The 12,891-nt window shown below is 42.8% G+C and overlaps 1 protein-coding gene across 1 annotated transcript in view; it reads left to right on the forward strand.

The window, feature by feature from the left end:
• Positions 1-12,891, forward strand: part of LOC106806946 (protogenin-like) — a gene marked incomplete in the record, with an annotated part of 80,890 nt that overhangs the window by 61,976 nt on the left and 6,023 nt on the right. Inside the window, 12 exon segments of the mRNA XM_014809132.1 lie at positions 1,114-1,266; positions 1,860-2,273; positions 4,102-4,254; positions 4,878-5,072; positions 5,975-6,103; positions 6,441-6,620; positions 6,837-6,932; positions 7,401-7,602; positions 8,122-8,252; positions 9,765-9,935; positions 10,177-10,344; positions 12,556-12,679. Coding sequence (XP_014664618.1) covers positions 1,114-1,266; positions 1,860-2,273; positions 4,102-4,254; positions 4,878-5,072; positions 5,975-6,103; positions 6,441-6,620; positions 6,837-6,932; positions 7,401-7,602; positions 8,122-8,252; positions 9,765-9,935; positions 10,177-10,344; positions 12,556-12,679 — 2,116 coding nt within the window.

Here is a 12,891-nt window from a genome sequence, read left to right on the forward strand (position 1 = left end):
AAAATCGAAAAATTCAGTGTCGAAATTCAATCCATATAAAACCTGTGCTTAATTTGATAATCGATGTCAATTAAGGTGTTATTTCCTTGGGAGTCCCAAGTTGGGACCATCATTTGTCGATGATGCTGTTTCCTGGCGGAAAGGTAGGCCCACTTGAGGGTGTTAACAACTTAACAGGCGTAGTAGTAGTGGCAGTGGCAGTAGCAGTGACAGTAGTAGTGGCAGTGGCAGTAGTAGTAGTAGTAGTAGTAGTGGCAGTGACAGTAGTAGTAGCTGGGGCAGTAGCAGTGACAGTAGTAGTGACAGTGGCAGTAGCAGTAGTAGTAGTGGCAGTGGCAGTAGTAGTAGTAGTGGCAGTGGCAGTAGTAGTAGCAGTGACAGTAGTAGTGACAGTAGTAGTGGCAGTAGTAGTAGTAGTGGCAATGGCAGTAGTAATAGTAGCGGCAGTGATAGTAGTAATAGTAGTGGCAGTGGCAGTCAGGGGCGGCGCAGAGGGGGGGGGGGCTATTATTTGCAAGAAAAGGGAAAGAAGAAGAAGAAGAAGAAGAAAAAGAAAAAGAAAAGGAAAAAGAAAAGGAAAAAGAAAAGGAAAAGGAAAAGGAAAAGGAAAAGGAAAAAGAAAAAGAAAAGGAAAAGGAAAAGGAAAAGGAAAAAGAAAAAGAAAAAGAAAAAGAAAAAGAAAAGAAAAGAAAAGAAAAAGAAAACGAAGAAGAAGAAGAAGAAGAAGAAAAAGAAAAAGAAACATCTTGCAAATGATAGGGGAGGTCAAAATGAGATCAATGATATCAATTGAGGTCAATCAAGGTGGGGGGGGGGTTAATATGTATCCAAGCTGTGTCAGATATGGTAATTTTATGAATATTAATGAACCCTCACTGTTATCGCGGATATTTTTGACCAATCAGAGACGTCTAGTCTGACTGTGTTTACAGACTGGAATAGTAGCGGCAGTGGCAGTGATAGTAGTAGTGGTAGTATAAAACGACTGACAGGTACAGTTACATTGCAGCACTAGCCGTCCTATTACTACTACAAACTTCGATTATTCCCGTTGTTTCTACCGTATAATTGCGCGGAAGGTAAACAGTATCTCACACCGACGTTTCATTGCAGGAACAGAAGATGGCCTGCCGACGAGACACGCTTACTTTGTACGAGGAAACCTGCGCATAGACAGGGTCAACCCCCGTGACGTGGGTATCTATGTATGTACCGCCTCCAGCGGCGACAAGTCCGACACCGCCAAGACCGAACTCATCGTACACGGTAGGTTGAAGCGCGGAAATCTTGTAATAGTACATGATCTGCCTGCATGGGTGTTCCTTCTCTGCTGATGTTCTTCATCTGCCTACTGCCGTTCCTTCTCTGCCCTGCAGTGACATTCCTTCTCTGCTGATGTTCCTTATTTGCCTGCACTAATGTTTCTTCTCTGTCTGTATTGATGTTCCTCATCTGCTGATATTCTTTCTCCGCGTACTGACTTCCTTCTCCACCTGCTGACTTCCTTCTCCATCTACTGACTTCCTTCTCCACCTGCTGACTTCCTTCTCCACCTACTGACTTCCTTCTCCACCTACTGACTTCCTTCTCCATCTACTGACTTCCTTCTCCACCTACTGACTTCCTTCTCCATCTACTGACTTCCTTCTCCACCTACTGACTTCCTTCTCCATCTACTGACTTCCTTCTCCACCTACTGACTCCCTTCTCCACCTGCTGACTACCTTCTCCACTTACTGACTTCCTTCTCCACCTACTGACTTCCTTCTCCACCTACTGACTTCCTTCTCCACCTACTGACTTCCTTCTCCATCTACTGACTTCCTTCTCCACCTACTGACTTGCTTCTCCATCCGCAGTTAAGCCCAAGATCACGAAGGTGCCTAGCAACCAGGAGTACCAGACGGGCAAGAACGTTCGCTTCATCTGCGAAGCATCCGGCGTTCCCGCGCCGACGATCACTTGGCTTCGGGACGGACGCCCCGTCAAGAACAACGGCCGCATGCGCATCACCGCCCAGCGCCAGCTCGTCGTCTCCCAGTCGATCGCCAACGACAGCGCCATCTACCAGTGCGTCGCGTCGAACGTCGTCGGCACGGCGACGGCGGCTGGCGAGGCGCGCATCAACATCTCGGAAGACGAGCCGGATCCGCCGGAGGGACTCGTCGCGTACGCGCTCTCGAGCACCGGCATCAACGTCACGTGGGATCCGTCGCCGCCGCGCAACGGCAAAGACATCATCGCTTACTCGCTGCACTACACGCCGACCGCCGGTAGGTGTCGCCGGTGTCTCCACGCTGTGCTGAACTAGTCGTTGTTTGTAGGAAGCGTGCTTGCGCGTGTCATGTCTGTGCTGTGTGTGTGTTGTGCTTGTGTGTTATAGCTAAACTTGTCGTTGTTTGCAGGAAGCGTGCTTGCGCGTGTCATGTCTGTGTTGTGTGTGTGTTGCGCTTGTGTGTTATAGCTAAACTTGTTGTCGTTTTCCTAAAGAGACGTACGAAAACGACGTGCAGGCGTGTGTCGTGTGTGTGTTGTGCGTGTATTGTTGTGTAGTCGTGTTTGCGTGTTCTAGTTGTCCTTGCCGTCGTTCTGTTTGAAACTAGTACGGCCCTTACGGAAAGCGTACTTGCGTTTGTCGTGTCTGTGTTGTGTGTGTGTTGTCCGTATTGTCATGTTTGTGTGTTATAGTCACCCTTACTGTGGTTAGTACTGGTTACCCTCTAAACTAGTACGGCCCTTACGGAAAGCGTACTTGCGTGTGTTGTGTCTGTGTTGTATGTGTGTTGTCCACTTGCCCTTGTTGTTATGTTTGTGTGTTGTTGTTACCCTTACCGTGAATGCGCTTGCCATAGGTAGTCTTACTGTGGTTACCGTTTCATCCGTACAAAATGTGGTTATATGTGACGTTTGTTTCCATTATAGCCGTGTTTATATTTCATAGTTATGCTTACCATGGTTTCGCTTACGATAGCCACCCTTACTGTGGTTATACCCTGACCTTAGTTACTCTTATAATATTGAAAATTAAACGTGAGTGAGTGAAAGTTTCCATTTTGTGCGATTCCGAGCATAGCCTAACTGAAACTAAGTGTCAGGTGTAAAATATTGCAATTTTACTTTACATGAATCAATAATTAAAAACTGTTAATTGTTGCATGGTTGGGGGCAACTGTAAAATAATTTTTTATATAAATATTTCTGATTAACATTAAATCACATTTCTTTTCTCATAGCATAATTTATATCTATTTTAACTGCAAATGTGAATTAAACCTTCAATAATATTTTCTTTTAAACCCACACCAACTGCTATAAGGGAAGGGTGTCATATTGGTCACGTAGAAAAAAATACACGTCAAATTTGATCATGAGGGGTCAGAGTATATATAGCATCCTTCAAAGCGACGTCAGGAAATATTTCAAATGCTTTTCATTACAATTGGTTTCTTAGTTGCGATTTATGCTGTAGTTATAGCTGCTATATCTGTGCTGTCACTATGTGCTGTCACTGGTTGTCACATACAGTGTATCAACAGTTCTGTGTATGTGGGTATGCCGGTTTGCCACTTTCACTTTTTAGCTGTTGGCCCGTAAACAGTAAACACTGTGTCACCGCCCTAAGCTGCCTATTGTGTTCGTAATCTGTTGGGAGTACGTGTTGATAAGTATTTAGATATTAGAAAAACTGTGATGTAGGAAAAATCCATGCTCTGAGAATACCGGGGGAATTTTCCCACTACCAGATCAAAATACTCGCAGTGGGCCAGTTGTAAAAGAGTTCAAGGTCGTAGCGTACTTCTTTGTTCTCGTGGAAACGGTTTCGTGTGGGTGCTGCCACCTAGTGGAGCATGTTGCAGACATTCTGTTACATTTGAACAATGTACAGTACAACATTATTGCAAGAGCATGTCAGCTGAGCCACATGTGGATTATATTTCATGATTATCCTCTATGTTAATGAAATCACATTGCAAAATTTTTGGGGTAATGCTGATAACACATGTAAATTGGATTATATTATATTATAATATGAGTTGAGCTTAACTCTGTATGGTATGAAATATTGTGTAAACAAGGAAAATCTCTCGTTGTGTTTTCTAGGTGGCTTCGAAGGCCAAAAAGTTGGATACTTAACAACGTTGGTAGCAGACGAGTTGGAACCTTACACCAACTACACATTTTATGTGGTCGCCTACAACAGGCCAAGTGCGAGTCGGCACAGCAAGCTTATCACAGTGATGACAGATGAAGATGGTACATCCTTGTCCCCTGTTATTTAAAATTGGCTTCGAAACCATCTGTTTTAATGGCTGAATTGTGCCTATTTATTTGGTCCTGAACCGAGTGTGTGCGATACCATGTATCGGTGGGGCATCTATCATTTCCTAAGTGTTCAACTGTTATTTTGCATTCAATACCATGTCAATGCAACCGACTGATTTAATTCCGTATAAATAATAAATGGCATACGTTATTATAATTTATTATAAAGAATATTACTAAAATAATAGGGAGTTATGTGTACATCGTAGCATAGTGAAACCTCTATATAAGGATCACTTGATGGAAACCCGCGCAATATAATATAAAGTGTCCTTTATAGACTGTTCAGTTTTATAAAGGTGGTTTCACTGTACGACTGCCACTCGAGCACAGCCCTTCAGGTGTCTGTTATAGACAGTTTTCTATTCTGTAGCGGTCTACTAACACAGGTTTGACATTAACATAACCTATTACCAGAGCCCTGTAGCCCTGGAGACCTTGAGGCTTTCAACCACCGTGCCAAGTCCCGTGTGCTGCAGTGGCTGGGCCGAGTGTAGTGTAGTGATCCGAGAAGAAGAAGAAGAAGATTAACGTAACCTTTCCTGTTATATTAGTTCCCAAGGCTGCTCCCAGCGTCTCCCTCACGTCGGTCAACCCGACAACGTTGGACATTGCCTGGGACCAGCTATCAGCGGAGATGGCTCGCGGGGATCTCACACAGTACAAGCTGGAGTACCGCGAGCACGACGAAGCGTCCGTCTATCCACTCATCATCCACGGCGGTGACAAGCTCTCCTATAGACTCACAGGTAAGCTCCTGATCGAGGTAAATTTCTTACCAAGACGGAACAGAGATGCCAACCGCTACGATTTATCCGTATTTTATACGAATTTCGATTCCTTTTGCACCACTACGACCAGTTTGTATCAAACTACGAATTTGACTGTGATCGGAAAAAAAAAAAAATTTTGACCTTCAGAATGCAGGAAATTGCATCTCAGAATCAAACAATTTTTCGGGGGGGCATGCGTCACCTTCGAACTACTAATTTGATGACCAGAAACTACAGATTGCTTCAAATATGTGTTGGCATCTCTGCTTTTGGTTTTTCTCACAAACGAGGTTCCTTTCTTCTCATCAACTACGCAGTCCTGTACTAAAGACGTATTCGTGATCAGTTTATAGCAGTGGTTCTTGACCTTTTTTGACTCATGGACCCCTTGAGAATCCGGTGAAAGCTACGGACCCCTCCCCAGAAAAATGCACATAAGTACATTTTTAAACAAAATTTTTGCATGCGCCTGGGTTCGCAGACCCACTGAAGCCCATCCACAGACCCCAGAGGGGTCCATGGACCACAGGTTAAGAACCCTTGGTTTATTGCGTAAGCTCCTGTTCGTGTTAAATTTCTTAGCGACACTTCTATTTGTGATGTTTATTTGGGCTATTGCTATAAATCAGGTTATGGGTATGTGCACTGTTCATCATTTCAGTATTTGGAAGTATAGTAAGTTTGCAGTATCACAATGGTATTGTTGTATTAGCTTGATAGAGAGAAGTTTATACATTTTAAGAAAGGAACATTTAATGTTTGGTGCTAAAATGTTATTAAAAATGTTATTGTCTATTTATTATTTTTGAAAAATTACCAAAATGTTGCTGTTGAAAAAATGGAAACACACACTTTTATCTTATTTCATCTCCTTCCAGATCTGACACCGAAGGTGAAGTATGACGTACGTATCTTAGCCGGTACCAGTAAAGGCTTCCCTACAGATCTAAAGGAGAAGGATCGGCCATGGGTGACACAAGAGATGCCAGACTGGAGTGCCAGCAAGAGTAAGCATTCTGCTGTTTTTCATGCAGTTAATATCGCGATCTCTTATGAGTAACTTATATTTTTGTTTGTGACAGTTATTATAAAGTTGACCCCTGAATGTAAAGGGTCACTGTGGTGAAACTTCAATTGTCCTTTATAGACAGGTGTCAGCTCAGAACAGGTGGTTTCTCTATATAACTGCCACTCAAGAGAAATACCAAAAGTGTCCTATGTAGGTGTCCATCTAGAAAGAGTTGAGCATTAATGTCGTAATCCGTTATGAAGTTGTAAAGAACTGCATGGTTTTTTCAGTTGTGACATTTATTATATTTATATTGTCACTATTTGCTCTTGCAGTCCCCCCACCATCATTGCATCTGAGTCAAGTGAATGGCACGACACTTCACGTAGTATGGGAAGAGACATTGCCTTCCCTCAACATCAGTGGTTACAAGCTAAGCTACACAGCTGCGGGTAGGGTTGTGGGACCACTGCTGATCCCATCTGACGTTAACCAGTGGACACTCAATAACCTGGGTAATTGCATTTGTTATTAATCTCAACATGTTGTTCTATAATTGCAATTATATCGCTTGTCACGCCTGCAGATTTCTCATCCGGCTTTAATAGCCAGTAGTATAAAAGTTAGAGACAACTGTTGCTGATTGCAATTTTTCTGCAGTGTAAGCCAGTTATGTGACGTTCGTTTGAAGGTGATTGTAAAGTGTTTGTTTGTATATATATGCATTTCAGAGGCTGAGCAGTTCTATGAGGTTCGACTGCTGGCTTACAGGAACAGTGTCGATGGCTTGGAACAAGTGAAAGGCATCCAGCTGGAACCCACTGCTGGTATGTGACTATGTTAATTGTTATATGCCTAACTGTTCATTTACGTATTACTCTCCCTGTCTAATTGTTAGTTGGTAGTGTACTTAATAGTGGGAATCATAGTAGTACTTAATGGTAGACGGGGGTTGGTAGATTCTCTACGTCCCAAAGTTGCTCAATGCTTCTAGTATATATATACGTCACTATATTGATTGCAGCTTTTTCGATTAATCTACTCTTCTTGCAACATATTGTATGTTTGTATCTATTGTTATTAATCGTGTAAGCAATTTGTCACTTCTCCTGACATAATTGTCATATCAAGTACATAAATAAATCTATAGGGTAGTCATACGTTTTATTGATATTTGCCACTGCTATTAGAATACTGACTAAGCAACCTTTGCAATTCAACTTGGGTCAGCAATGATGTGAAGATTATATTTTATCATCTTCTAACAGTTACGGATGTTTTTGCAATATTTTCAGATCCCGTTCCCTTGATTGATCCGACGAAGATCAAGGCCGTGGAGCCGCCCGCTCGCGTCACCTGTGAGAAGGAGTTCATTACAGCGCACAGTATTAAGTTGTCGTGGAAACGGCCTCTCTCGGCGAGAAACATAACGCTGTACACGATTCGATACAACCCGGTCGGCACGAAGAATGCATCGCTTACTCAGTACATCCGCAGGTTAGTGTAAGGCATAAGTGCCTGACTGCAGCACACTGACTGAAGAACACAATTTTTTTACCCCAATTGCTGACTGTATTTAGTATAAAATTTATGAAGTCTTAACAGAAAATATATTCCAGTGCATCTGCAGGTTGGTTTGATGCATAGATGCCTGACTGTAGCTTTATGATGGAAATCTGTGGGGGAAGGGAGGTTCACGTTATTTAAAAATTCTGCATTACGTAAAATTCTTATGAACACCTACATTTTGTAACTGTGTAACCAAGGGGTGACTGTATGTAGTATGATATTTGTGAACCTTTACACAGAATATATTCGTGAACTCTCTCTTACCTTATTGACGGTTTTTTATATGGTTAAAAATATAATTGTGGATGTTTAAGTTTTGAAAAACTGGTGCTGCTTATCCATGTTTGACTTTATCTTCAAGAATTGAAAAAAATTGGAATGTGATAATTACTGGGCTGATAAAAGGTGTGTAGTAATTCTAATGAATGACAATCGCCTCCGTTTCAGTAAAAACCTGTCTGAAGTTGTCGCTGGTCTAGCACCGAACACCAGATACGAGTTTGCTGTAAAGTCGCACGATGACAGAGACTTGGTAGGGCCCTACAGCAACCACTCTGAGTGTTGGACGCTGGAAGCAAGTGAGTTTATCCTCCTATGTTTGTCTCTTCGTGAATCGTACAGTTATACCTGTATGCAGGGCAATTCAACCAAGGGGAAAATCCGAAAGGGTCTTTAAAAGACGGCTGTCTGCTATTTAGAGGTGGTTTTGCTGCATTACTACCACTCGAGGCAAATTCCAAAAGTATTTTTGATAGATTAAGTCTTCATTTTACGGAGATGACTGCAAATACAGGTTTGACTGTATAATCACCAAGGCTGTCGATGAGTTGATGATTTTATTTGTTGTCATATGATTATATTTAGGCCGTGGCTACGCGTCCGGTTACCGGACGCCCAGCTCCCAGACTACGCGTCCGGTCATATATTTCTTATGTGAACCCAACTATATTTTTTTTAGTAAAAAACAATAAACAATAAGTTTTTACCATAATATTACTTACCTTTAGGTATTTTATCAAAAAATGTGTTTTTGTAACTTTTGAAGCAATAGTAAATCCAGTAAAATCAACGATTTGAAAGGTGGCGTGGCCTAATCGTGGACATGGCGTTTGGCGGATCTGTGCTGAGCTTTGTAAGGGTGATGACGCGCGACGCGTAGCGCACTGGTTATATTTCAATCTATATTGCTCTATCTGACATTAGTCCGTGATATAAATATACCTTATGTGATAGTCGGTATGTATGCAGTCATCGGTATAGCGAAAAAGTCATCACTGTGCTGAGACAATTGGAGGTCAGCAGGTCACTAAGGGCAGTGGGGGAAAAGGTCATATATTCAGACATTTTTGAGGACGTGGGCTAATGGACAGAGTAGAGAAATTTTTTTTTCATCACTGACCTCACCATTTTTTACACTTTATTGAAGACATGAAATGTGCTTTCATGGACGTGCGCAGAGAGTTTCTGATAACGTTTTGCCTCTCAAGGGAGGAGGTTAACATGGATTACGTGGAAGCTCGCCTCAGATTGAGTTCACAGTGCTTCATATCATGGCACATCCATCAATCTGGAAAGCCAATATGCCTGCGATAGCCGCCATGGCTACAGCACAGGATAGATGGCTCCAATAGGTCTTGGACGAATACCCATCAGAATTTTAATTATTACCTGATTTCTATATTGTTCTATCTTTATTCAATTAACTTTTATTCACATGAGGTAAAATATTTACCATTGTTTAATTTACAACAATTTCATAACAACTCAAATAATTTTTACAACAATAATAATTAAAAAAAAATAGGGTGTGTTCACATGCACCATAAAACAGGATCGTTTCTAGGACACACGATTTGTATCGAACAATTGGGACTTTGCGGAGGTACTGCAGAATGCAGAAGGTGCTGAAATGCATGTCGTACGCACTTGATATCTGCATATCTGCTGCCTAACAAACGGTGTCACATACGCACGACTGAAATGTTACGTTTATAACCGTAGCAACAGACCTCAGATGAGCCCAGACGCTCTGCGGCTCTTGTTATATTTATATTATTATTTATGTTTATACGCCGCGTGAATCTCCACAGTTCCGGGGAAACCTCTCGATCCGGCGTGCATCCTGAAGACTCCTGACACCATCAGCATCACGTGGATGCCACCGATGGAGCCGAACGGGGACATCATTGCTTACTGCATCTGGTACACAAACCAGGGAGCAAACCTTCCGTTAGAGTACTGGAGCAACAAAACCGTCGTAGGTAGGCATCGCAGGCTGAACGTGAACATTGAGGGAAGCTTGGTATGTCAACCTAATACAAATGAAAAATACAAATTCTGGATTACCAGAATTGCTCACAGACTACCAGACTACCAATTCTGTCTTACACTGGCTTACCGATTACTATTGCTTCATTTCGATAATCCATCTACCGCTGTTTTTTCTATACGCAAGTTTTTGTAAACATGAAAGCATTACAAAAACAAAATTGTCTGATGCAGGCACAGAGCGGAGAGTCGTGCTTGATGAGTTGAAACCCAGCAGCAGGTACTGGGTTAAGGTCCAAGCAGAGACGTCAGCGGGGGCCGGAGAGCCTTCGAAGGTCCTCACCATCACCTTGCCAGTCCAGAACAGCCACATTTATCCCAACAGTAACGAGGACAGTGCAGGTGAGTCGCCCGGGCCGCCCACTCCGAGGTCGGAGGGACCGCATGCGCGTTCCCAAAATCTCCGGTAAAGGGGTATTTTTCGTGCGACAAAATTCGGCCCAAGAATTGTAAAAAAAAAGGGGGTGTATTTGACTTTTCACCCGGAGATTTCTTTAAAAAGGGGGTGTTTTTCCTCTCTCTCTTTCATCTTGAATATCATAGAAAACTTTATCAAATCCCGGGATCAAATTCCTAAAATTCCTGCTAGTTTTGAAAGCTCATTCAGGATTATTTCGGATTTAGGGGGGTCTCCAAGGCAGGAAAAACTTGCAAAAAGCCCGCGAAAGGAGGGTTCAGAAATTTTCGCAGTCCTGAGATAGGGGGGGGTGCTTTTAAAGGGAGGGAACGAGCATATGCGTACACTAAATAACACTGAGTGGGGGGGCCGGGACACCATGATGGCCTGGTTAATGTTTGTCTGCTATCTATGATTGATCTATGATACACAACTACGTTGTGGGGGGGGGGGGCGCCATGATGGCTTGGTTAATGTTTGTCTTTTAAAAATGATTGTTGAAGTTTATTGCAATTGTTTCAATTTTAATGTAGTTTAATGGTTATTGTTAGTATTTAGTATTTATTATGATGAGTATTTTGTGTGATGAAAGCCATCCACAGTTTTGGTTAAGCAAAACCGTTTGTATTTTGTCCTTTTTTTATCTTGGCTTTCTACTTGTTGTGTTGGCATGTGACAGGGTTGGTAGAGGGTGCTAGCACCATTAACTGCGTAAAATAATGCTGGTGTTTGAAATAGCCCCTCGTCAATCATCATATGTTGTGCCAAAAGCTTGTGGTCAAGCCCATGTTCTATCCCATCAAGCGTTTGTGTTTAAACTGTGTAGGAATTCAATTGCTAGCTAACAGTAGTACGTACCTAACTATACTTTCCTGTGCAAATGTTGTGTGGGGATGGCTTTCCTATATCGCCACAGAACGTACGGAATGATGGTTGAAGGCGTTATGTATGATATCCAGAGAGACATGATACAAGATTGCGTGGCACAGCTTTGCTGTTGATCCCGAGCGCTGCGCGCGGATGAGACGCGCAGTTCCACGGGATATGCGCACGCGACCGCGGGGATGTTCAAGTATGAAGCGCTGTCCGCAGTGGAGATGTGCGGCAAATTTGAGGTCCGGCGCACGTCTCCACAGCAGTCAGCGGATGGTCTGTAGTTTTAGAAGATAGCAATGAAGACTTTGTTCTAAATAAGAACTTTCGGCGGCTAAATAAGAGCAATATACAAACCTTTGAATTGCTTGACTAGTCAGTCAAAGGGCTTGTTGGGGGTCCATTATGCAGAGCTTCTAATTGAAATGGCCCATAAAATTGTCAAGTGGAATTGTGTTTTTCGGAACTCCAAAGAAAATGTCTCCCTCTTACATGCACCCCCTCCTTGATCAATCACGCATTCAGGACGTATGTGAAACGGTTAGTACTTACTGTGACATATCTGTGACTAACTGACACCACTAAATTGGTAAAATGTTCCATGCACCTTAAGAAATGCTGAGAAATTACTAGGTTATCATCGCAGAACTCCCAAACACAGTACGTCACAAAGCTATATGTAAACAAATATGCTGTTGCGAGGTGCCTGCCTCCGATATCCATTTTGAGGCCCGCTAAGCCAAGCATAAAGCGAGCGGGCAAGACGTCACACACACAGTTACGAAAATTTTCCACTTTGATGCGAAATGCATCGGCCCGGCATTTCATTATTTACGAAAAGTAAACAGGCTGGCGAAAGACAGTAGGTACAGGAACTGGTCACGTCGGTGACGCCCCATCCATGTCCATCAACGAAGAAGGCAGGGCTTATTCTGATTACGGAGATGCGAAAATGCAACAGAAGGACATAGCACAGTGCGCTAAACAGCGTGTTATTTTCGTATTTGTGGCAAACTCTATCGAAGGAAACCATTCTAACATAGCAGAATGCCCTAGTTCCTGAGATCGGCGATTTGGTGGTCCAATGGGTCTCCATCTTTAAAAATATAAAAGACTGGTGCGGTGCATACTGTGATTGGAAGACACAAAGTGTCAATCCTCGGCGCGCCTCGGCATCATGGCCGCATTACGTCGAGTAGTGCTTACTGTTATCGTTAACTATTTATACACAGCGTATTCCATAAGCATTAACTTAAGGAAATCTTTGCTGCTGCTGTTGACAGGCATATCGGGTGAATCTGGACAGAATGGCAAGCTGGGGGACACAAGTATTGGCATCATTGTTGGAGTTGCCATCGGGGGTGGCTGCATACTTGTATGCGCTATCATACTCCTGTTCAGAAATCGGTAAGTGGTTCCTTCACAGCACACTGTGTGCTGTTTAGCTGTGGTGCTACCTGTAACCAGTGTTTTTGTGAGAGAGAGCTTTTATGCTTAGCTTTAATGTAGTACTAAGGTCCTTATAAAATGCAACTGGCATCATAGTACAGTCAAGTCTATATAAGGGGCAGTCAAGGGAAATCATATGCCAAAAATGCAACGGAGGTATGCTATGAATG

Source organism: Priapulus caudatus, unplaced genomic scaffold, assembly GCF_000485595.1.
Source record: "Priapulus caudatus unplaced genomic scaffold, Priapulus_caudatus-5.0.1 Scaffold187, whole genome shotgun sequence".
Taxonomy (NCBI): domain Eukaryota; kingdom Metazoa; phylum Priapulida; class Priapulimorpha; order Priapulimorphida; family Priapulidae; genus Priapulus; species Priapulus caudatus.